The following is a 25,691-nucleotide window of genomic DNA, read 5'->3' as shown; positions in this document are numbered from 1 at the left end:
GACACACACACACACACACACACACACACAGAATCAGAGCACCAAGTTCAGCCTAGTAGAGGAGGCAAATCACTTTAATTAAGATTATTATGCTCAAAGGATCAGCTTCATTTGGGTGTACTGAACCTGTGAACCCTTATTTGACCCTGGTGTTAATTTGTCTTTAAAGAGAAATGCAGGACCAGTTATTCCTCAGTCACATTTAACATGTAGCTGATGCTGGTATCCATGTCAGCTCATAAGCAATGAGCAGGTACATGACCTCACTGTCCGTGTCTTGCTCAGCGACACTAAAGCAGCTGCTTTTCCATTCTCTCCCTCTCCCTCTCTGTAAAGGAGCAGTCCGGCTTAGCCCTCCCTCAAGATTTTAAACCGTGACGTATTTACTAACGGGGACACGCGAGTTTTCACACCGGTGCTCCATCTGCTTGCGAGGGCGACTATTTGGGAGATAAACTGCTCCTCGCTCTTGAGCGGCTCCGTCCGTTTTCTCTCCGTTATCACTCGCACTTGTCAACAAGCTCATAGTATCTTCTGTCTCCTCAGTCCACCTCTGCCACCGGGGGGAAAATAGCAGGAGTTTGTTCTTAAAGCTGCAAGATTAAACTTGAGAATACAATTTCCTCCGGAAGTTTTTTTGGAAACGTTTTTCAACGTTTTTAAAGTGATATTTAACCGAACACCGAGGGCGCATAAACATGCTGGACCGTTGTGACCAAACTGTTTTGTCATTGCTCTTTGGATGCCTGGCTTGTCTTTTCGTGGCCTCCGTTGTAAATGCAGACGGTAAGTCCATATTTCATGCTACGACACAAATTATGTAGTTAAGTACTCTATATAAATATAGACAACGAAACTATAGACATCATTATAAACGCACCACTGGCTGTCATACATTATATCGTATAAGAATATTAAAGCTTTCATCCAAAAAGTTGGCTAATGGTAATGACCGTCACTCCAGAGCGCACGGTGGAAGCGCGCGCTATCCTCGATTCATCTCGTCCTTGATTATCTCCTGTCCATCACCCTCAAAGAGCGTTTCCCCAGCTCAGTCCGTAGTTCATTTCCCCTTAAATACATTTTTGGTTAAAATATCGAGAAAACACAACCTTGTACACACAATAAACCTGTGCGTAAAAGGCTTGGAAGTTGTTTGAGGGGTCCGCGTCTTTCAATCAGGTTTCGACAGCCACAGCTTTGTTGGGTTTAACTCTAGTTGTATAAATATATATATATGTATGTGTGTGTGTGTGTGTGTGTGTGTGTGTGTGTGTGTGTGTGTGTGTGTGTGTGTGTGTGACAATGTAATGCAGTTAATTGATCCGTCAGTACTATTATCTGAGGTTCGCACCATCAAAAATTGTTTCTTGGAATTTATTTGGGAAATATGATCTTTCCCGTCATACTATGTGACGTTACCTTAACTAGGACAGGCACATCTTGATTGGTTGATGATTTACACCTGCATTTGTAATCTAATGAAAAGAAATATTTGTATTGGTGAAACATATTTTGGTATCAGCCTCAAAATCATTGCACTGGTGCTTTGCTATTCCCTATTATGCTCTCTCTAATAAAACAGATACCTGCCTCATTGTTTAAGTCTCTGGTTTTTCAGTAGCCAAGGATGTCCAAGACAATTTAAAACATTTTGGTGGTGTTCCTAACCTGGACATATGGGTTGAGGAAATTTTTATTAGCACAAAAAATATTCAGCATTAAAATATTATAACCCTAAAATCAGATTTCTTTTATAGCAAATTTTCATTTGCGGACTGTCTTCTTTCTTTATGTGGGAAGACAGATAAACCAGCAAAGATTATTTGAATTGGATTATAACTCACAATCAACAAGTTGTGTCTAATTCTTACAGACTCTTTACAGACAGCTATTATCTAGAAGCCCACAAATCAATTTATTCTCTGCAGAAAATATACCCACCAACATTTTCCAATATAAGAGGTTAATGACAGTTAATCACAAGTTTCAGATTAAATTTATTCCTTTAACTCTTTGTTCTCTTTCCTCAGGTCGAGTGTTTGTGTTGGATCTGAGGAACTCCTCTGGCCTGCAGGGCTTCAGGGATGCTGAACGGGCTTGTGCCTTACAGCACGCCCGCTTGGCATCAGCAGAGGAGGTCCGTCATGCTGTGTTGGAGTGCTACTTTTCCCCGTGCACCCGTGGGTGGCTCTATGGAGGCACAGTAGGGTAAGATAGAAGTAGGCTATTTGTTAAAGCAATTGCGTGTGTTTGTGTGTGAGTTGTCATTGTTTTAAGGGACATGTAGGGAGACTTGTGATTTCTTGAGATGTCAAAGGTCATTTTGGTGTGTATGTGCTTCTGTGTGTGTGACGGAGGTTGTGGGAATGGATGAAAGAGAAAGGAAGTAAAAGCAGAAGCAGCAGTTAAAGAGAGAGCGGCAAGATAGAAGAAGAGAGTGACACATTTCAGGGGCGAAAGAGAAAACGAGAGAGGAAGAGAGGGAGAAAGACTCCTCTGTTCCTTCCTGGAGGAGGAGGGAATTCTGAGCCGGGGTGTCATGTCGACAACCGCCTCCATTTACACCTCTCATCTCCACGGTAACATGACACACAGCTCTCAGCACCCAGAGACGGGAACTGACACAGACAGGAAGAGACAGAGAGTTAATTTGGGACTAGAGGAAGACAGGTACACTTTTTTTTTATTCAAATATAAGGTGGAGGCAGTAGGGTACATAGTGCTCAATATTATAAGGATGGTGGTGAGATGCTTCTGCCTTTTAAAGTTGAGCTGAAATACTGCCCTTGATATATTAAAAATGAGAACTTTTTTTCCCCTCAATATTGAAAGTTTATCTCCTAATTTGTCCTCCCTTATCTCCCCATCTCACCCCGAACACTGTCAGGCAGACTAAAACAGATACATATTTAATTCTGACACAACTTCAATTAGTACATCGAACAAATCTTTTCATTTTTGTCGAATCTGTTGCAACAGTTCCCAAAGTTGTCTTGTTTTTTGCAAGACAACTGAAAACAGTCCAAAATCCAGATATATTCAATTTGACACAGAAAAAAAACTTAAAATACAGGAAATGCTCACATTGGTAAAGCTAGAGTCAGAGAATTTAGAGAATTTCTGATATTTCAACAATCTAAATAGTTGCTGATCATTCTATTGTCCATTGATTGATCAACTAATTCCTTCAGGTACTTCCACACGTGCCTTCAGTGTTAAATGGGTGTAATATGATTACATTTATTATGTAATTATGTGTAATTAATTGTAAAAAATAATAATTGATGCATATTTTTTCCTAAATCATCCCTTAAAGGAGAAATATCTTTGCAGTCACTAACCTGCTTCAAAATGGCGGCTACCCCAAAATGACAAACGTTTGCTTAGAGGAAGAGTGTTCTGTGTTCCCTGCTCTATCTGTGTTAGCCAGTGGACATCAGCTTTCACACCCTCTTACCATGTTTCACAGTGTATCATCCATCCATTGCTGTCTGTCTAAGCATCCAACTCTCCGCCCTTTTCCGCCTGAACCTACCTCATCCTTCTGGTCCTTCTTGTGTTAGTGAAGAAAATGGAGGTTAAGTAGGCCAGGGGTCCAATGTTACGTCCCACACTCTTTATTATTGTTTCTTCTTTTTTTGACTTATCACTTGTAATCAGGAATGCAAACACACAGCGAGCCGTTCACATATTTTAGTTGATATGATGTTGTTCCTTCTTTCCTGTTGGCACTATGTGAGGCTGTTTCTTGGCTGTCTGCTGTAGGATCTAGGTCTGCTTTGATCAGTGTCCTGTATAGTCTTGTCTGTTGACCCATCTCATATACAGTACATCCCCCTCCCAGGTTTAAAGCGTTAGGAGCTCCAAACCTCCCTCCTCCCTTATTTCTGATGACTCAGTAGCAATAATGAATTTGAAAGCCTCTTTAACAGCTTTAGCCGCTTTATCATTACACACTTGATGATGACATTGATGATCCTGGGCCCATGTGTTTAATTGTCAAGAAAAATAATCTTAATAAAACGTGTCAAAGATACATTTGGACATCTCTTTGTTTCCTGTTTCCCTTGTCAGGATTTTATCTGTTTTGTTTTCTTTTTTTCTTACATTTTATCCAATCATAACCATCCTCTATGATAATCAAAATACTCAAAATGAAAGCAATATGCCACAAATGCACATCTACAAGTTAGTCTGATATAACATCTTTGCAAACATATTTTTTTCATGAAGAAAGGGGCTCACTGGACACCAAAAGTCTCCAGTTTGTCTACAGGCTCTTAACTCATACCATTTTTTTCAGCCCTCAAACGCATAATCTATCAATCAAGCCTTATTTGTATAGCATCTTTCATACTGGTTAGCACAATTCAAAGTGCTTTCCCACTGACTGACAAGCCTATAATAATACAGTACAAATGTAAACATTAAATTAAAACTAAAGAGACTAATAAAATGGATACAAATGCAATGATAAAATAAATACATTTCTATGTAGTTTGAGTTGTGGTGTTTTGCCAGTTTTGCAGAAGATAGCACTCTGGTGTTGGTGCCAGTTAGTTGAGTCTTCAGAAATTGCTGACATCATTTTTTAGGTCTGTTGCATAATAACAAGTCCTTCTCAGATTGACTCTCCCGTCTTAACATCTTTCTCTTACCTGTCAGTCATCGATCTGCTGCCTCGGTAACCAAACACAATAATACTATCAGACTGAAGCAACATTCAATATCAAACACATAGCTTTGGGTTTTCTCCTGTAATAGTAATATCACATAAGGTCAGGGTTTTAAGAAATGGATATTCATTCAAATAAAAGGTAAACAACTTATAGAGGTCAGTCGTTTTGACCTACTACCCCCCTCCCTCTCTCTCTCTCTCTCACACACACACACACACACACATAGATGCCTGCAGGAGCTATAGTTTAATATGAAAACAATCTTTGTTTTTTTTGTTTTTTTTCCTCTTTCGTGTTTTCTTGGTGATTTCTGTCTCACTGCCTATTTCTCTCTCTCTCTCCCTCAGACTTTTGTCCTTATAAGCTGAAGTTAGCATGGTACAAGCATGCAGCATGACTCACACCACTTCTCACAGTCTCACTGCTCTGCCAGTCAAATTCTTTCCAATTACTGATGCTTTGATTAACTCAGTTGCACACACACCACACACACACACACACACACACACACACACACACACACACACACACACACACACACACACACACACACACACACACACACACACACACACACACACACACACACACAGACTCGCAGACAACTCTGGGCTGATACCTTTTCCATTTAATGATGCTTGATTTATATCACTGGTCAAGCTTGTCGTTAATGAAAAGTGTAATATGTCTGACTTTTAATGACTTTTCTGAACCCTGCCAACATTTGCTTTGAATTTTCTTTTTCACATGGGGTCGATTGGTGCTGGGAGCTGCTATGGGAACGTGATTTGATTGGCCAGAGAAGTTTGAGTCATTCTTATCTGTTGCTTTTGGAGGACGAAAACCTTAATAATGTGGCAGCAAAAATAGACCATTACATCGTTTTTTTGCTACTGCAGCTTGTAGGCGATGTGTACTTCCCATATTATTCTTTTGGTCCCTGTTTAATATACGTATCATATTAAGCCCCTCATGTTATGGTTGTTCTATATAAAGTTGGATGTAATTCAAGGCTTGTACATGGGAACATCAGTCACTAATATGCCATAGTGTGATAATATTGTGCCGCAGAAGACCACAACTGCTGATACTGCAGCACGTCTGAGCCATGATATGTGTTCCTGGTCTCTGACGTCATGCTGCAATAATATTTGATTAGGCAACAAATCTGGTGCTGACCAAGAAAGCAGCAAATATGTGTCTGTGTCTGTATGTCTGTATGCCCTCTTGTTTCCCACCAGAACTGCAGCTTTACACATGATGTTATTCAGAAGACACGTGTCATTACTTTTATCAGGGGTGTAATGCTGCAAGTACAGGATACATGAGATATACCTTACAGACAGCCTGTTTGAGTTTGTGAGTGTGTGTGTACCTTAAAAGCGAACACATTGGATTTAATTATGACTACCCTCAATCCTAGAGTCCCTTAGGGGTGTGTAAAAGCATTGCCGTAGGCCAGTTGCTCTTAATAAAGTTGTAATTAACGGGTGTGTTTGTGTGTAAGTGAATGTTAAATCTATCTATCTATTGATTTCTAGGACCACAGTGTGTAATATTGTGGGTGGTGCCCTGAAAGCAGTGGATGTAAAAGCAGAAAATGCTACAGAGGATGCAGCACACCTGGACGCCTTCTGCATCAGAGATAAAGGTCAGTAAACACACACATACACAAATTTATCCGCCCATTCTTGTGTAAATCACATAAGGAGCATCCTGACCTGAAGGAGTAGTAGGGCCTTATGGTGGGGATATGAATGGATGAGTATTGTGTGTACAGTATCATTGCAGTTCTCTCTCTTGAAATGTTTACTGAGGTGTTCCTGTGCTCCTTTCATCTACACCTCCACTTTGACACTGCTTGTGTCTGTTTTCACTCATATCTGTCATTATATAACAATCTCTCTGTTTTCTAATAAATATAAGCATGTGTGTGTATGTGTGTGTGTATGTGATGATATAACTTGATCCATGAGTGTGTGTAAACCCTGACGGAGCTGAAGCTAAATTCCACACACCTATTCTACATTAATCTAAGAGGGGAAGGGGACCAGTGGTTGGTTTTGGATCAGACTATTATTGGACACCACCCAAAGGAGTACTCTGTAGTCCTTCCTCATAAACAGTAAACCTACTGTAGCTGTTTATATACCACACACCCCGAGGCTGAAAAGAAAACTCTGCTGTGGTAAAAATGAACTGTACAGATCCACTTAATGTAGGTGAAAGCAATCACACAGGTCCACAGTAGTGGATGTGTGCTACAGCTGTGCTTATTTTGGTAAGAGATGCTACAAAGTGCCAGTCCAATTATAGGGACAATACACAATTTAAAGATTGTATTCAATTGTATAAAATTGACCCTTTTATTGTTTTATTAAACTTTGTTTAAAAACCTATGCTATAATCAATATTGTGTTTATATTAACAATGTATCAAATGATAATATGTAATATCAGAGTTGTCACTCATAGTGATGAACCTGACTCGGACCTAACACTTGGCTTTAAAACGAGTTACAGCTCATTGTTTAGCTCTCTGGCCCACAACTTTACTGTTTTAGGTTACTCTTACCACTCATAAAAAATCTCTAAAATGTAACTTTCCACCACCTGCTCAGCACCAAATGGCAAATAGACACAGTTAGTGAGTAGCTGGCAAACTTAGTTGAGCATTTAGTGGCTTAAGAATCAGAGATTTCCCTCAACAGTTGATAGAGGCCAAAACAGATCTAAAAGAGAGGCTCTCAGGTGGAAAGAAACACAACTCCAGCTGCTGGATGTGTAAATAAGCAATTGTTTACTTGTTTTCACTACTTGCTTCTGTTGCCCCCAAGTGGCCAAAAAATCAGTCAATGCAGGCTTAAGGAGGATAACGTCAAATAGATTAAAAATCCCCTTTTTCAAGAGAGTCAAAACAACAAAAACATAAAACAGAACAAATTATATGTCACAAAGTACATCACAATATCAAACGAGTCTACTTGTCATTGCTAACGACCAGACTGGCTTTATACGTGGAAGGTATTCTTCTCATAATTGCTTAACATTATTCAGCATTCCTCTTTGTACAGTGCAGAAGCTTTGGTCATTTCTCTCGATGCGGAGAAAGCTTTTGACAGGCTACAATGGCCCTATCTTTTCTTCACACTCAAAAATTATTAAATGGATTCAGATCTTGTACACATCGCCCCTCTCAGCGGTAATCACAAATGGACTCAGGTCTAGTAATTTAACATCAAACGGGCGACTAGGCAGGGTTGCCCCCTGAGCCCACTTTTGTTTGCACTAGCTATGGAGCCCATAGCGGCCACCATTAGACAAGACACTAATAATAGAGGAATCTTTTTAAATAATCGTCAGCATAAAATTTCGCTGTACGCTGATGACATTTTGATTTTTTAAAATTCCCCTGCACATTCTATTCTTAAATTGACAGAGCTAATTAATAACTATGGCTCTTTCTCCAGTTATAAAATATATTTTTCTTAAACTGAAGCCATGCCTCTTTGTTCCTCACAAACATTAGATCCAAATGTCTCACAACCTTTTCGATGATCTCCAGCAGGATTCTTATATCTAGGTGTAAAAGTCTCAAAATTAAATGTTGCCCCTCTTTTACAAACTATAAAACAGGATCTCGATAGGTGGTGTGGCCTGCCCCTGTCTTTTCTAGGTCATATCCATCTGATCAAAATGAATATCCTTTCACGTCTCTTGTATTTCTTTCAGTTGTTACCAGTTATGGTGTCAAAGAAAGTTTTTACACAATTAAATAGTGCGATCTTATCATTAATTTGACGTAAAAAGAGACCCAGGTTAAGATACAGCTTCCTCTGTCTACCTGTTAAAAGTGGTGGTTTAGCAGTGCCTTAATTTTCATCTTACCTTTGAGCTGCACAGTTTAAGTTTCTTCTAGAATGGTTCATAGATGACCCCAATTCTCCCTGGCTCAGTTGCGAATCAGCTTCTTTAGGCAGCATCCCCTTGCAGAATTTATTATATATCTCTCTTCTGTGTACCTGTGTAGAACTGTACTTGTGCTATGGTACTCACTTTACTCAAGTATTTCTTTATTTCTTTTACATTGTTAAGGATGAAACATGTGGTTTCCAACCTTTATTTGGCTTTTGACATCTTACAAAAAGCAGCGTATAGTCAGATTTGTGTATCACAACTTTGTTTTAACCATCTCATGGCCCCTCAGATTTATCTGACGACCCTTGGGAGGCCCTACCCCTAGGTTGGGAACCACTGGACTGAACTAGCTAACTGTATATAAAGTAGTTCAAACTAGCTCCACCTCCAGCAGCTGCAACAGTAACATGCCGCTCTAACACTGATGCTTCACTATTAATAATCTAATGATGTCATATATAATAATACATCAGTCAGAGGGACCAAACCACTACTTTTACTGCAATACTTCAACTACATTTTTCTGCTAATACTTATGTACTTTTACTTAAGTAAAGGATCTGAGAAGTTCTTCCACCACTGGCCATGTCCAGTGCTAACATCAGCATGCTAACATGCACACAATGACAATCCTAACATGCAAACTTTTAGCAGGTATCATGTTAACCATATTCACCATCTTAGTTTTAGTGTGATGCCATGCTAACATCTGCTAATTAGCACTAAACACAAAGTAAAGCTGAAGCTGAGGGGATTGTCATTAATTTTGTGGGTATTTGGTCATAATCCAAAGTACTGAATGAATTGAAATTTTGTGCTGATGATGGCACTAAAACAAAGTTGATACAGTTTACCCTGAGGGGGACATACTGTAAATGTGTAACCTGATTTAATGACACTACATGAATAGTTTAACTTAAACCCACAAATTGAAAACAAAGGTACATAATGAAAAGTCAAGGAATAAACCATAGTCGATTTGTTCTATGGGGATCATGGATATCTACACAAATCTGAATGAAATCCTTACAAGGGTTGCTGAGAGATTGCAGTCTGGACCAAAGTGGTGGGCTGACAAACCAGACAGCATTGTCATCCCCAAACTATGCAGTGCTTTGGGAAATAGCAGTAACCTATAATAGTCCTTGCTAAAACACAATGTTGTTCTGTCATGTAATGTCACAGCATGTCAAAAAATGGAGGCAATGAATATGTAATTGTTTGTCAAATAAACTTTGTTGCCACAAAATTTCAACTAGAGCAAGGACAATACACAGCTATTATCTCATCACAGTGGCATTGTTAGTGGAGGTGTGGGTCAAAATTACATCCACATTTCCCATAAAACCCCATTCCTTCCTGTCCCTTGAGCCTTTCTTATCACCTCCTATTTACAAATGGAATAGCTGGAAAGCTAAAAATAATGTGAGTGTGGTCATGTTTCATTACACTGTGTAGAACTGAATAGGATTAGCATAATCTTTGTCTAATAGTTTAACAATTCAAAACATTTACATCCAACTTTGTGAGAAGGTGTCTTTTCCTCTTTTCTTTCTTTTTATATGTGTCTGTGTTTGTTTGTGACAGGTGTGGCGTGTGGTGATCCTCCATCCTTTCCAAATGCACGCATGCAAGGACAAAGTGAGTTTGAGATGGGCGATGAGCTGCTCTACACATGTCTGCCTGGTTATGTGATGCCCAGTGGGCAAAGCGCCTTCAGCCTCCTATGCGACAGCTGTGGAGAGTGGTATGGGCTGGTGCAGGTTTGTGTCAAAGGTAAGAAGGTATTTAAAATGTTAATGTTGAAGAGCAGAAATGGAAAGACGCTGAAAGAGAAAGTTTGCCATTGCTCATCCTCTTTAGAGTTTTGACCTAGACAGGAGACCACACTGAGATCAACTTCCTTACTTGTCAGCTCCCACTGTTGTTAGGTGACAAGTACCTGATTCCTTGGTTTTGGAAAACAATGTCTCAGTTGTGAGTTGCAATGAAAATGCCTGCTATGGCACCTCAGTGTGACATGCCATAATGTGGCCCAGTTCACAACAGAGGGAGAAGGTCCCAAGGGTTGTCTACAAAGGCAGTATCTCAAGCTAACAAAGGTGTAGTCATGTTTGTGCTCTAATGTCAGACACAATTTGGGCACAAATTGTATCTCTGTGTTCAGATTTTACTCTAATTTGAATTATTCTCTTCTGAAATAATGGACAGTTTTGCCTGTTCACACCTCTATAAATCCTTTAAATGTATAAATCTCGTGAAGGAAATGATTGTATGAATATGTACATGTGCTTCTGTGAACTTGAGAATGAGTAAAGATAAAGGTGCTTAATGACAGCTATAGAAACTATGTTTGTGCATCTGAACGGTGTGTTCCAGTATGAGAGACAAATGAAGAGTATCTGTTCATGCTGAACCATATCCCTCCATGTCTGCTTGGCTATAACCACGCATAGATTAGTCACAACAACTCCTAGGGGTTGGTGAGAAAGAGATATAGAACTATTCGCCCCCACTATTTGGGGCTCACTCCTCTGTAGAAGCTTGTATGTCTGTGTTGAGTGTGCTACACGCTAAGCAATAAATAAAGTGTGACAGTACTCTACTGAAAATGATCTCCTTCCTCATTGAAGTCCAGTGAAAGAGGTAAATTGTCACAACAATCTGCAAAGTGAAAATCTCTCTTTGGTTGGACTGCTCAGTCTGCTCTCCACTGCTATCACGTTTTAACCTCTAATGAAGGGTAAACAATAAAGTAGAAATTGCTTTCTTATAACGACTTTCTGAGGCGCTACATGTGGATTTTATTCCCCTCTAGACAGAGCCAGGCAAGCTCTTCCCAATGCAAATGCCTTCTTTGATTTTTTTGAGTTGTGCTATATGATCACTAACTCTGCCAACTGATTAACCATGTCTCTTCTGTGTGTATTTGCAGATGAGACTGAGAGTCACGTGGACTACGAGGACAAGTTCACAGATTCCTATGGAGAGGCAGAGGGTCACAACGAGGGACCAGAAGAAGCTCATGGTGAAGTGTACGAGGAGGTGCATGGAGCAGCATACCCCGAGGGGAAGAGGGTTCAAGAGCAGCAAGAGGCGAGTTTCAGTTTGGAGGTAGAGGCAGAGCATCAAGACCAGCATGGAGAGCAGGAAGAGGGAGGAGAGCTGACAGAGCACAATAGGGAGGAGGTCAAAACTGATGCAGCTGCAGCCACAGATGCACCTGTGTCTCTTCTCTCCCAGAAACACCTCTTCTGGTTCCCCTCTGAGGCCTTCCAGCAGGAGGGACACCCAGTCTCCACCAATCCTGTCCCACAGACTACACAGAGGGCTTCAGGCGCCCAATCAGAGGAGAGTAAAGAGCAGGAGAGCCAAGAAAGGCAACCCCACCAGCTTCCTGTTGATGATCATGATCATGATCATGAGCAAGACACCTATGATGATCATGACACAGATGACCGAGATGATCACGACAACAGCGACCATGACGACCAGGACGTCCAGGATGTCCATGATGACAGCCACCCCGATGATCAAGATGACCCTGACAGTCACCAGGACAAAGATGACCATGATGAAGATTCAAAGCATTACATTTCAGCTCAGGATGATGATCTGGACCACCGTGATCATGATGAACGGTATGACCATTATGACATGGGGGAACATGAAGATGACCGGCATCATGTTCGCTACGGCAGCCAGGATTATGATGATCGAGATGATACTTACGATGAACACGAGGATGTGACAGATGATCACACCGACGATGACCAGGAACATCCTGACAGTTTGGAGGAACATCCTGACAGTTTGGAGGAACATCCTGACAGTTTGGAGGAACATCCAGACCGTGATGACCATGATGATGGCGAGGAGCATTATGATCCAAGTGAAGACGATCATGACCACAAGGATCCCGATGACCACGACAGCTATGACAACCATGACCACCATGACGACCATGATAGCCATGAAGATGATGATCATCCGCATGTAATCTTTTCTATAGAAACAGATGAACGTCAGAATGTCACCCAGAAGGGAGCAGGGGCGACGGCCACCACAGACGAGACCTGGCTGGACGGGTACCCTGTTGCTCCGGAGGAAACTGAAAAAAGTGATTCCACAACGGAGAGGATGAGACCAGAGGATAGAGAGAGGGGGACTCTTGTTAGGACAACAGACAGACCCAATGAGGTGGAGAAGCCTGTCCCTTACACCAGTTTACCAGAGGTGCCTGAGTCTCCCACTACTGACTCTGACATAAAGCAAGGGGGAGTGGATGAGGTGTGGCCTGGCGTCATGCTTACTACTGCACCCTCTCCTGAAGAGCCAGAGACCTCATACTCCGACACCCTGGACTACGACACACAACAGGCAGCTCCTACCCACTCCTGGCTGGGTGACCTCACCGAACACCCCTTTCCTGATCACGGCCCAGCCCCACCTGTGCATGATGGCGATGTCATCACTGGAGGGCTGGAGGAACACACTGTGCATGACCTGCCTGGTGAGACCGGTGAGAGGGACGAGGTGGAGGGAGAGATGGGGGAGGCAATCTGTACAGGGGAGGACTGCCCTCCTCATCCTCCCAGTTCCTCCAGCCGGGGTCCCACAGTGGCAGCCATAATCGTGGTTGTGTGTGTGGTTGCCTTAGCGGTCATCATTGGGGTGTGGTGTTACCGGCGGCAACAGCAGAAAAGCTCAATGTACAAGATGAATGGGAAGGGGCAAAGTCAGGCCAGACAGGGCCAACAGATAGAGATGCAGCAAAAAGTTTAGGAGAGAGAGGGATGGACATTGATGGAGGGCAGAGACATTTGGGAATTTGGGATGATTCAGAGGAATTTGAGCGGAGAGCACGGCCCTTTATCTTGCTAGACACTACTGCATATTTGAAAATTCTGGATAGGTATGAAGAGATGAGTTGGGCCATAAAGCAGGTGTGAAAAGCAAAACCTTACCTACATGTTGCAGAAAATATAGTAAAACAACAAGAACCAAGACTTGACAAAGTGAAAAAAGATCTATCATAAGGAACTTTTCTCGTCTTTGTCATACCTACCCATTATTTTTAGAGCTCTGGCATCTAGCTGAAGAGTTGGAGGGACTGTGCCTGGTCTGGACTCGGCTCCAGGAATGAGATTATAAGGAAATGACCATGTAGGAAAACCACAACAGAGGGCACGTCTGCCTGAATATATGAACTGAGACTTCAATCTTCAACGCTCTTGGACATTCTTTTGTGTTACCTTGCTGTTGTTTTTGTGGGTTTCATTGACTGCTCTGTTTATTGTCAATGTGTTTTGTTTGAATTTGTTTATCTCAGTCTTCTTTTCTGTTTATTGCGTTGATAAAAAAAACAGCAAAAAAAAAAACAACACCTGTATTTCACTCCACGACTAGAGCGCTGAAGATCATAACACTACAGCTCATCGCAGCAGATTTGGGCAGCTCGTTCCAGCATGAAAGAAAAAAAAGGATTATGATGATGGTGATTAGACCAGATGAGAATGTGTAATGAGTGGTATGTTAGAGGGGAAGAGTAGAAAAAAAGGCTCATTGAAAAATACTGGATGTGTAAGAAAAGAAAGGATGACAGGAGATACATTTTAAGATTTTCCTGCCCCTGTTGGTTTTGACAGTTGTCTGGTGGGAGATACAGCAGGTGTCCAGACTGCAGACTCAGCCCCTTTCTGTGTGTGTGTGCGTGTGTGTGTGAGTGTGTGTTTGTGTGTGTATGTGTGTGTGTGTGTGTGTGTGCGTGTGTGTGTGTGTGTCAGGTCTGTGCAATCTACCGGTCAGTGGTTGAAGTTTCCAACTGAGGAACCACAGTGGATGCCGACAGTTTTCAGGCCGACGAGAGATCAAACATTGTGCTGCTGCCATGGCAACAAAGAGAACCTATGACACGTGTTATAATGTAAATTTCAGTCATTATGAATAGTCTGAAATAATCTGACTGCTATGGGTGTAATACAAAATTATTATTTTTTTCATGAAAGTTCAATCAAAAATTGTAATTAGATGTCTAAATAATTGGTGGACTCGGAGTGCTGACAACAAGACCTTAGGTACAATTTAGGGCTGGACCACATGCTGTAATATGTGTATCATAATAAATTGTTGCTTTTATCTCTATAATAATGCATGTAAAGTTAGATATTCATCAGTGGATGATATTTACTTTCATGCGTTCTGATGTTTGTCCTGATTAATTACACAATGAGCAGTTAACGAGGGTCCTCTGGACTAGACTGTTAGATTATCTTGTTATATAGCATCTGCTTACATATCATTGGTTGTTTTTGCTATTCCTATTTCAAATATTTGGGAATGTACACAATTTTATTAATTTAAAAATGCTACAGTAAATTTAGCTAGGTTATAAATTATGTAACTTTAAACATTTTGTCAATCAGCTCTAGTTGAAATAATGACAGATTTTATGGTGTACTGTGGATATGTATGTTCTGTGATATTTACACTTGTTGTCTCCATAATGTGCCAAATAAATGAAAACACAGACAAATAGAAAAGTTCCTCCAGTAAAAGGGAAATAAATGTAAATAAATTCAAATAGCCACAGGAGGATTTAAACTTAAAGATTAGAGTTTGTAATTGTAGTGATGTATAAGATTATAACTGTATGTCAATAACTTCAATAGAAAGAGCTTCATTGTAGGTGTATCAGTGTAAGTGGGTGTTGATTAGAAGAACAAAATGATAATTTATTACTGACGACACCATAAAGTGAGGCACTTTACGGTGTCATTTTGTTTTTCTCAAAAGTATGTGTCCAACTTTTCAAAACGTCCAGTGTTCTCACTTGAATTATAGAGAGCTTTTGTAAACGTGTTTTCTAATCTGGTCATGAAAGAAGGATTTGGTGGATTTGGGTTGGTTTAGTGAATAACAGCCAACTCCTTTTCCTAAATTCAAACTGATATAAATTATTTCCACATTGTAGTATCTGAAAGTGAAGCAATTGTCTAGTGAGGTCATGAGAAATAAAACATCTGTAGATTTTCTGTTTTTTAATGGCATAAGTTTTGTATTTTTATATTTTTTATGGACGTAACATAATCCAAGGTACATGAAAATACTTATTTCCAAGATGTTAATGGTCCCAAATTGTTAAAAACACATTACAAATACATTCAATAAAGTCCAAATTAAAGTCCAAAATCATAATAATAATAATAATAATGCCCACATCAAAATGTCCTTGAAAAAAACCCTAAAAGAAGCCCCTTTCGGTTTTTTAACATCTGTTAGCATCTGTATTTGACTATGACAACTTTCTGCTTCACAAGGTAGCATAACTGGTGTTGAGAAAATGGGACATATCTTTCTTCACCAGGACAGTCGAGCTTAGTTTATATTAGACATTACCTCTCCAGGTCTTACACAGGGTCAGCTAATCTCCACTCCACTCAAAATCCACTGCTTCACTTACCACTCCACACTGCTGTTGAAACACAAGTACTGTACTCCTATAGTCAGCTTTTGTCCATGCTTGAAGACTGATAATAATCATCGAGAACATTAAAAAATACTGAGATTACATTTGGGATCACTTGAGCTGTATTCAAAATCACAAGCACAAGATTTGAAAGAAAGTAAATATTAAAAAGCAAAACAGGAAAATACTACTATTTCATCATGTCTGTTTCTTCTTCATCTCAAAGTGCCTGATGAGTGTAATGTCAGGATGAAGGGTGTACTGTGTATGTGTTCTGTAGGCCACAATAAAGTCCTTAACATGTGACTATGGGGTTATTATTGCATTGTACATAACTTGTTTAACTGTCAAGTTCAAATGGACACATTCACACACAATGTACATCAGATTTGCGTGTGTGTGTGTGTGTGTGTGTGTGTGTGTGTGTCGGGGGGGGGGGGGGGGGGGGGTTTGGGTTGTGAGGACATTTATATACTGTATTTCACAGATACCAAGGGCAAACTGAGGGTTAGGACTTGGTTTTAAGATTATGGTTAAAATGTGGGTTAGGCCCAGTTCAGGGTACAGGTTGGGCATTTAATTGTAGTGGTTAAGGTCAGGGTAAGGGGCTATGAAAAGCATTAGCTCAATGAGTGTCCTCACAAAGACCTAAAGACAAACGTGTGTGTGTGTGTGTGTCTGTGTAAACAGTGCTTGACCTTTTGTCAAATCTCAAGGTGTGACTGTGACCTACGACCTTAACCTCCTAACAATCACGTTTTTATCTTAACATTCAACCTCCACCCCTTTCCAGCAGCTATAGGCTTATCGTCTGCTTCTTTGTGATATGCTCCAACAATGTTTGGAAGAGAATCAATGAGAGGAGATAATAGATAAGTATGGACAAGGGAGTAGTTATAAAAGACAGAAGGTAAAAACAGGCTGGAGAGAAAGCGATCGCAGAGTTAGAGACACAGTAAGACAGAGGGAATGTTCCTCTGTGGGTTTTTAACATTGCTGTGTGACAAACTGCACAGAGACTCAATGTTCAAACATTATTAAACAACTCAGTGTTTCCTCTGGCTGTGTCTCTCTGCTCAGCACAGCCCCCAGAATTGATCAAGTCTAAAAAGGACGCTTGCTGTTCCCCCCCCTCCAACTCGTGACTTTTGGTGGTCTTGCAGACAGCAGAGTCATACTTTTGTAGGAGATTGCTGTTAAAATCATGTCAGTGTTTCTCATCTGTCACATTAGGTATCAGTATTAATGTAGCCTACAGTTTTTAAAAATGTATTATCATTTTCCAGTGGTAACCTGCAACATTTACAGCACCAACACTGTATTAGGTAATGTAGGTATGTAGGTAATGATTGTGCATATTTCACATGTAGGTCTAAAGGAAGTACAAGGTGTGAAACAGGAGGAAAGTTGAATTGGCCTTTATTCTTTTGAATAATCATTTAGGGATTACAAACCTCCTACCTGGGGTTATTTTATGCAGCAAATGTGAATAATTATAAAGTACTGATGATGAACAATAAAACAAACCAAAAAGAAAATGTGCAGGTAATATAAAAATAGTTTAAAGCAAAACAGCAGCTGGTTAAATCAACTGTTTATTCCTCATTGAAGTGAATCCCATTATATTATTATATAGGTGGATTTAAATACTTATATACTCATTATTTTTATACTAACACCTACATACTGTTCTACACCTTGATTATTACAGTACCTATTGATCCACAGCCACATCTGTTTGCACAGAAATACATGTACACATGTCTTTGGACTTTTAATTCTACATGAAGCAACAACTTTTTGATCTATTTGCAAAAATATGGGTTACAGGTTTGTAATCATTGTTCATAATGTGATTGGTCTAAGGTTATCTAGTATTTTAGGGTCCTTTTAAGTTATAATACCTTGTTTCATGGTGGAAGGCAAAGTCAAGCTATCAGTAGCTTCCTGTAACATAAGTGAGAACGGTTCAATTAATAAGTCCGAAAAATGTTTGTAGAAGTTGCCTGTGAGACCGTCACAACTTGTTTAGAGCCAAACTCTCTATAGCTTTATTCAACTCATCAAAAGTAATATCTGCTTAATATCTGCATAACTTAACAAATTCATCATCAATACAGGGAATAAGTTCTCTATTGTGTCAAGACTATCTCTCCATCCTACATATTCCATAAGACACACACCTGTGTGGCAATTCCGATTCCTTGATTTCCACTGCAAGCAGTTGTGTGTTTAATTCTCTTGAGAGCATAGAGAAGAGCATGTGTTTGACGGCTTGTGTGCAATATCCACTTACTTCGTGTTTGGGAGAGCTGGTCTACAAGCCCCTTTCTGCATAGCTGCAACTGTCTTTGCCACACAGGCTGGTAGAAGCGTGGCGGCTTGTGACATCGGTTTCACTTGCATAGCCATTGTCTCCCGTGAAATCTGACCTCATCGGAGGTAACAGGGGCGTACTTCCCAGCTGAACGCTACACCTCCACGGCCAAGTGTTGTTTGTGTGCATTGGTGGCAGCACTGCCTGATGGCAGCCACAGTGCATGTCATACCCCTGGCTCTTCTGAACATGCTCCCAGTGCAGTGCTGGCTCCTGTGCCTTGGACTTTACCCACAGAGGAATCTGTGCAGGTGACACGCAGACTGTGTGTAGCTCTGCGTTGGTGGCAGTAGCCGACCAACATGGCAGGAGGGATTGCACTGGGGCCAGTGTTGCGTTGTCAGGTGGTGTCATCAGACGTATCTGTGGTAGACTGGGGGGGCTGTCCACGAAGTCAAGGGCATCTGTGGCCATTGGCAGAGACCCTGGTTAGCACAGTACATAAATGTTTTGGAGTTGCAGGGTATCCATCTGGCTCTTCTGCACTTCCTGCCAGAGCTGCGGAACCACTGTGTGCTGATGAGAACAGACTGTACAGTAGCGGCGGCGTATATTAACAGGCATAGGGGCCTAGGTTCCCCTCACCTTTTCAGATTGGCTCAGATAATATTTGAGTGGGCTCATCCCCGGTTCAAGTCCCTGAGGGACACATGTGCCGGGTCAGGAAAACTTTGCAGCGGATCGGCGGCTGCATCCGGAGGTTGTGAACGAAATATGGGATTGCTTCAGCACGGCTGCGGCCATTCTCTTTGCATCCAGGGAGACCATTCATTGTCCCCTCTTTTTCTTCATGGTGAGGTACCTTGGGCACTGATGCGATTGGCACATCAGTGGCCACAGGAATTTCTAGCCATGGGATTGTTTAGTCTGTGGTAGGCACTTTGTAGGTGGCCCAGGCTCCTTCGACCAGGGCTGCTTATTCATATCGTTGGTGAATGTTTTAATCATGGTGTACCTCAAGACAGATGGATCCCTTTTCCTGCATGGCCCCTGATATCCTTCAGTTTCTCCAGGAAATGTTGGAGGCAGACAAGTCTCCCTCAACTTTGAGGGGGATGGTGGCAGCCATAAAGGCAGCCAGTGTTGGACCTCATAAACTGGCAAGGGGTTGTTGTGACCTTATTGCTCAGTTTCGTAGGGGTGCTTGTAGGGTTGATCCCTCTTCCAGGAGGCCATCCGTCTCCCCATGGGATTTGGAGATGGTTCTGCCAGCCTTGCAGCATGGGCTATTCGAGCCTCTGGAAACGGTTTAGCTGAGATGGCTTTCCCTCAAGACAGCATTCTTATTGGGTATTGTGTCGGCAAAAAGGGCGGGTAAGCTCCTTGCCGTTTCAGTGTATGAGGAATGCTGCTGCTTCTTGCCTGGGGATGCAGGGGTGGTGCTGCGCCCGAATCTTGCATTCCACCCTAAGGTCTGGTATGAGTCCCACTCCAGCCGGTTTCTTGAGCTTCACCCTTTCCACCATCCTCAGGATGGTGGAGCTGGGTCGAGTGGGCCTTTAGGACCTTTACGCTGTAAATTCAGCAGACTCGTGCCACAGGGCTACAGACCAGCTCGTTGTCTGCTACAGGACTGACACTCTTGGGCAACCAGTCTCCAAGGGTAGCCTGTCTCATTGGGTTGTAGAGGCAATCCAACAGGCATATAAGGAGGCAGGTAAGCCATTCCAAGCCATTCTGGGCCCTGTGGAGAGGTGCTCCCCGTCTGAGATTTGTACGCCGGCCTCTTGGCCGACCTCATCCACCTTTATTAGGTTCTACTGCATGAATGTAGCAGCCGGTACCCCGTTCACTGAGCATGTGCTGAGCGTAGTGCAGTAGGACATGGCCAAACTGACCATGCCTCCATTGTGTACATAGTGTATATTTGTAAATAGTTCCGGTATGGTTCTGGTAGCAGTGACATTTCATTCGAATTTGTCTGCTGCTTGTACACCCACAGGTGCAGGGTGGTCTGCTTGGTTTCCTTGCGGTGTGTCTTACAGAGTCCCCATACATATGGAATATTTAGGATGGAGAGATAGTATCATAGCTTTGATATGGTTAAAGAAGGAGTCTACAGTTAATAGAATAACCTGAGTAATATAACTGGCTATAGAAATACACTATTTCCTTTGCAATCGAGGATGGATCTGTGTTGATGTGGCCGTTAATTACTAAGGCTTTGATTGAGTTTCTTTCTCTTCTCTTAATCACAGATATGATGTACTTGTTTCTCCTTCTTCAATCCATTTAGCTCTGGATCTTATGTATGCCCATTCATTTAAAGGTAGATTTCATCAAGTTTAGTTTGCAGAATTTATATTTTGTTTCCCATCTTTTTCCCAAAGTGAATAGAGTATTCCTGTATTTTAAATTTCAGAAGTTCCCCTTTGGAAATGTAGGAAGGATCAGTTTATGTGCTGGTAATATAAGATTGTTATGTTGTTTATAGGCAGATTTATATTCTTTTAAAAAAATATTATTTTCATATTCACACCTACTGCTCTACACCTGAATAAATACAGTCCTACTGTCTCACAGCCACACCTTTCTGCACAGAAGTACATGTACAAAGATCTTGGACTTTGAATTCTCTGTGGAGCAGCAATGGCAAGCCATGCAGTCTTATATTATTTCCTTGTTGCGGTGGTGGTATTCCAAAATGGTAAGAAAAAGAAATCTGTAATTATAATTTAAGTTACAGTTGATGTTTACATAATCGATCGTGAATAGGTTTTATTTGTTTGTTTGTTTAGATCCCTTTTAGCTATAGTGTATTATAGCCTGCAGCACTCCCTGGTGTCAGTATGATTATTTCTAACCATACTTTATAACAAAAGATATACCTACTAGAGCCAGACCCATATATCAGTTAAAGTTGCATAGGCAGTGTTTTAAGTATATTTGATCCTTTTTCTTAATTCAAGTTTAATATACGTACATGTTTTTTTGTTGTATGTGTTATTATTTATATACATTTGTAATTGTTACATCCCCAGTGTAGTTTACTGTGTCAGTGCACTGTGTTTATAGTTAAACTGGAAAATATCAATCAATCAATCAATCTTTATTTATATAGTGTGTGTGTGTGTGGAGGAGGGGGGGGGGGGGGTAGAGAGGAGAGAGAGACAAGATAGGAGAGAGAAGCACATTAAAAATCAACATTGAGAGAGAAGCACATTGGAAATCAACATTGACATTGATTCTGTCATCCCAACGTCTACAGCCCCAGGTTACCTGTGAGACAAGAAAGCACAGAGAACTCTGAGAAAGAAGTTTAAGTTAGTGAATGCATTTATAGTGCGTGAATGTAAATGGATATAGTTGGATGGATAGAGAGAGAGAGGGAGGAGGAGAAAGGAGCTCAGTGCATCATGGGAGTCCCCCAGCAATCTAAGACTATAGCAGCATAATCTAGGAGCTGGTCAAGGACAAGCCTGGCCGGCCCTAACTATAAGCTTTATCAAAAAGGAAAGTTTTAAGCCTACTCTTAAATGTAGAGAGGGTATCTACACATGCATATCATTCATATTTATCATGAGAATGGCAATACATAGCACAGCAAGCCTACTAAGACACAATAACCAACACCAAGCCAAAGCCTGTCCAATACAAAGGCTACAATAGCTCCATATAATAGTTTTATCTCTTAAATAATTAAAAAATCACTTAGCAATACACTACATCACAAAAATTTTCAGATTTTTTCAATGACTGCTCCATTAAATATAAATCACAATGTTAAACTATAGAAAAAAACATCACATCGATAACTGTCATTCCCTTTTCTCCACTCAGGTATAACAGATATGATACTAACACAGCCGACTGTGATGGCAAAACTAGGAGAAGATGCCACTCTCAGCTGTCAGGTCATGGATCTTCAGGATTTCATTCAGGCCACCTGGAAGAAAGTGTTGCCTGATGGGAGGAGGATTAATATTGCCAATGACCACAGAACTGCTGGACCAACAGTCGTTGCTAGTTTTAAGGGGAAAGTGGTGTTTAAAGAAACTGGATTGAAGAAATCCACCATAGCTATCAGGAGGCTGACGCAGCAAGATGTAAGATGCTATGTTTGTCAGTATACCTCTCTGCATACTGGTAGTTTTCAGGAAGGCACAACCTGCATCCAACTCTATGGTGAGTACCTGTCTTTACTTTTGAAGACTTTCAGGATAATTGGGAAATGTAGTGGAATCAAGCTTTAGCTTGTTTTACACGGCACATCTTCTCCTGCAGGGCTTAAACAGAAATTGCAGTTAAATTGTCCATTAATTATTCCCAAATTCATTTTCCTCAATTTGTAAAATTATTTTTTTTCTATGACATGAAGAGTGGCAGATGCTGCTCTAAATATATATGATATACAGTGTTATAAAACAGGTGAAATCAGAAAACTACTTGATTATTTTTAACACCTTGGTTCATGTGATGTTTTTAATGTTTTGTCTTTGCAGAGCTGCATGAACCCATTCTACAAATCAGAGAATCAAACTCGACGGAAGAGACAGTTGTGTCCTGCTCGGCCACAGGTCGTCCTGCTCCCACAGTCACTCTGAATGTCCCACAACAAGACCTCTACTTCACTAACAGCAGAACAGTCAGTGTCACCAACGCCAACGGTACAGTCACTGTCACCACTACAGCTGTGTTGCCTGATTTCCATGGAAACGACATACAAGTTCGATGTACAGCACGACTGATCTCAGGCCCTGAAATTCAGGTGTTTAAGACGATTCCTGGTGAGTAACATTTAAAAAACTACAGATTTATAAATTGATCATCACTTTCTTAATCTGATGTTTGGGTTTAAGTTTTCAGGTTTTAATGAGGAATCTGGATCTGATAAGAGAGAAGTAACATTTTGATCCAAAAAAGCCCAGCTAGATTTACATTGATCAATCATGTTCTCACAAAATGATTGGATGAATAGTTTTTGTGGGTTTGGGTTTTTTTTTTTGCCTTTATTTGTCGGTACATGGCATATAGGCCGACAGGAAATCAGGAGACTGACACCTAAATACTGTTCTACACCTGGATTATTACAGTTCCACAGCCACAGCACATAAATACATGTACACATATCTTTGGACTTTGAATCTATGTGGAGCAGCAATAGCAGATTATGCAGTCTTGTATTTCCTTGTTGTGGTGGTGGTATTTCAAAAAGGTAAGAAAAAGAAATCCATAATTATAATGTAAGTTACAGTTGATGTTGAAATAATCTGTGAGTAGGTTTTGTTTGTTTGTTTAGATCCTTTTTAGATATAGTGTATTGTATATTGTATAGTGCCTGCAGCTCTCCCTGGTGTCGATATGATTTTTTAAAACCATACTTTAATAACACATCCATAACATTCATATTCATCATGAGAATACCAATACATAATACAACAAGCCTACTAAGACACAACAACCAACACCAAGCCAAAGCCTGTTTAATACAAAGGCTATAATAGCTCCATATAATAATTTTATCTCTTAAATAATTCAAAAATCACTTAACAATCCACTATATCACAAACATTTTTCAAATTTTTTCAATGACTGCTTCATTACATTATAAATCACAATGTTAAACTGTAGTAAAAACATCTGCCTCTTTTCCTTCATGCAGGTCTAACAGATGTGATACTAACACAGCCGACTGTGTGGGCAAAACTAGGAGAAGATGCCCATCTCAGCTGTCAGGTCATGCAGTATAAAGATGTTCTTCAGGTCACCTGGCAGAAACTTTCACCTGAGGGGAAGAAGAAGAATCTTGGCAACTACAACAAATACTCTGGACAAACAGTGAATCCTGGTTTTCAGGGGAAAGTGGAGTTTAAAGATGCTGGACTGCAGAACTGCTCCATAGTTATTAAGAAGGCGGTGGAGCAGGATGAAAGCTGCTATCTCTGTCGGTTTAGCTCTCTGTATTCAGGTGGTTCTCTGAAAGGCAGAACTTGCCTCCAAGTCTATGGTGAGGTCCTTTCTTCACATTTGAAGACATTGATGGTGAATAGTTTTGACTTCTTCTGCTGGACTTAAATTGTCCACTAATTATTCTAAATCCATTTTCCTCAATTTGTGAAATTAAATTTTCTCTTTGCTTATATTCATTTCAATGTCTCACTATAGGATGCACGCCCAGAAGAGGTGCTTATCTTGAATGAGGCCGTGTTGTCCACATGAGATATTTAAGGCAGGTGGCACTAGCCTACCTTGATGTGGACAAACATGTTTGACAGCCAATCAGAATTGGCATAATGAGATAAATGCTTCAGCGAGCATCCCATATGGAGACATCTCACTCGCTATTGAGTGAATCAGGGTTATGTAAACAACCTTAAGTTTTCTATGACATGAAAAGTGACAGAGGCTGCTCCAAATATATTTGATGTTGTGAAACAGGTGAAATCAGCAAACTACTTGATTTTTGCATCAACTTGGTTCATGTGATGTTTTTAATGTTTTGTCTTTGCAGAGCTGCATGAACCCATTCTACAAATCAGAGAATCAAACTCTACTGAAGAGATGGTTGTGTCTTGCTCGGCCACAGGTCGTCCTGCTCCCACAGTCACTCTGAATGTCCCACAACAAGACCTCTACTTCTCTAACAGCAGCACAGTCAGTGTCACCAACGCCAACGGTACAGTCACTGTCACCACTACAGCTATGCTGTCTGTTTTCGGTGGAAATGACACACTAGTTGGATGTACAGCACGACTGCTTTCAGTTGCTGAAATTCAGGTGTTTAAGACGATTCCTGCAATCAAAACACCTGCTGATGGTGAGAAACACTTCATAAACTACAGACTTATAAATTGATCATCACTGTATGTAAATATAAATGTTTAGGGTTAATTTTTCAGGTTTTAATGAAGAATCTGGATCTAATTAGATTATGTTAAATTAAAGTTTTCTAAAGTCAAAATCAACTGTAGTTGCCTTATGAATGTTTGAATGTTGGTATGAATGTGCTCCATATCACATTTTTTCTTCTTTTTCTCATAGATTTCACTTTGATCATTGTATTGGTCATAGTAGTGGTCATTGTTTGTGTTGTTGTAGTCATCATTGTCATCATTGTGAAACATAAACATAAGAACAGGTAATTTCAACTTTCAGCTCAGTGGAGTTTCACAGTTAATATTGTAATCATTTAATAATATCTACAAATAAATAATATATGTTCTTAAATCCTTCAGTCTGTCACACAGGGACACGGATACAATGAAGATGTCACAAGATGAGTAAGAGAGATTTATAATTATTCACTT

General features: G+C 40.6%; 2 protein-coding genes across 2 annotated transcripts; both read left to right on the top strand.

The window, feature by feature from the left end:
• Positions 1 to 698: 698 nt before the first annotated feature.
• On the top strand, positions 699 to 13,384 carry susd5 (sushi domain containing 5). The gene is made up of 5 exons (XM_053334100.1): positions 699 to 786; positions 2,034 to 2,211; positions 6,224 to 6,333; positions 10,187 to 10,375; positions 11,535 to 13,384. The coding sequence occupies exons 1-5, from the start codon at positions 699 to 701 to the stop codon at positions 13,382 to 13,384; spliced, it is 2,415 nt and encodes an 804-aa protein (XP_053190075.1).
• A 6,025-nt stretch (positions 13,385 to 19,409) lies between these two features.
• Positions 19,410 to 25,312, top strand: LOC128373903 (uncharacterized). The gene is made up of 8 exons (XM_053334099.1): positions 19,410 to 19,526; positions 19,613 to 19,758; positions 19,986 to 20,101; positions 22,225 to 22,569; positions 22,887 to 23,171; positions 24,047 to 24,391; positions 24,896 to 25,201; positions 25,284 to 25,312. The coding sequence occupies exons 1-8, from the start codon at positions 19,410 to 19,412 to the stop codon at positions 25,310 to 25,312; spliced, it is 1,689 nt and encodes a 562-aa protein (XP_053190074.1).
• Positions 25,313 to 25,691: the final 379 nt, after the last annotated feature.

This window comes from Scomber japonicus, chromosome 15 (assembly GCF_027409825.1).
Source record: "Scomber japonicus isolate fScoJap1 chromosome 15, fScoJap1.pri, whole genome shotgun sequence".
Classification (NCBI taxonomy): Eukaryota; Metazoa; Chordata; class Actinopteri; order Scombriformes; family Scombridae; genus Scomber; species Scomber japonicus.
Note: the sequence above shows the minus strand (reverse complement) of the source record. Positions and strands in the feature narration are given on the sequence as shown.

Excerpts from the sequence above, each read along its gene's own strand:
- susd5 (XM_053334100.1), top strand. The coding sequence starts at position 699 with ATGCTGGACCGTTGTGACCAAACTGTTTTGTCATTGCTCTTTGGATGC. Across the intron at positions 787-2,033 it reads CTCCGTTGTAAATGCAGACG|GTCGAGTGTTTGTGTTGGAT; the intron begins GTAAGTCCATAT and ends CTCTTTCCTCAG. Across the intron at positions 10,376-11,534 it reads GGTGCAGGTTTGTGTCAAAG|ATGAGACTGAGAGTCACGTG; the intron begins GTAAGAAGGTAT and ends GTGTATTTGCAG.
- LOC128373903 (XM_053334099.1), top strand. The coding sequence starts at position 19,410 with ATGGATCCCTTTTCCTGCATGGCCCCTGATATCCTTCAGTTTCTCCAG. Across the intron at positions 19,527-19,612 it reads CAGCCATAAAGGCAGCCAGT|GAGGCCATCCGTCTCCCCAT; the intron begins GTTGGACCTCAT and ends TCCCTCTTCCAG. Across the intron at positions 20,102-22,224 it reads ACAGGCATATAAGGAGGCAG|GTATAACAGATATGATACTA; the intron begins GTAAGCCATTCC and ends TTCTCCACTCAG.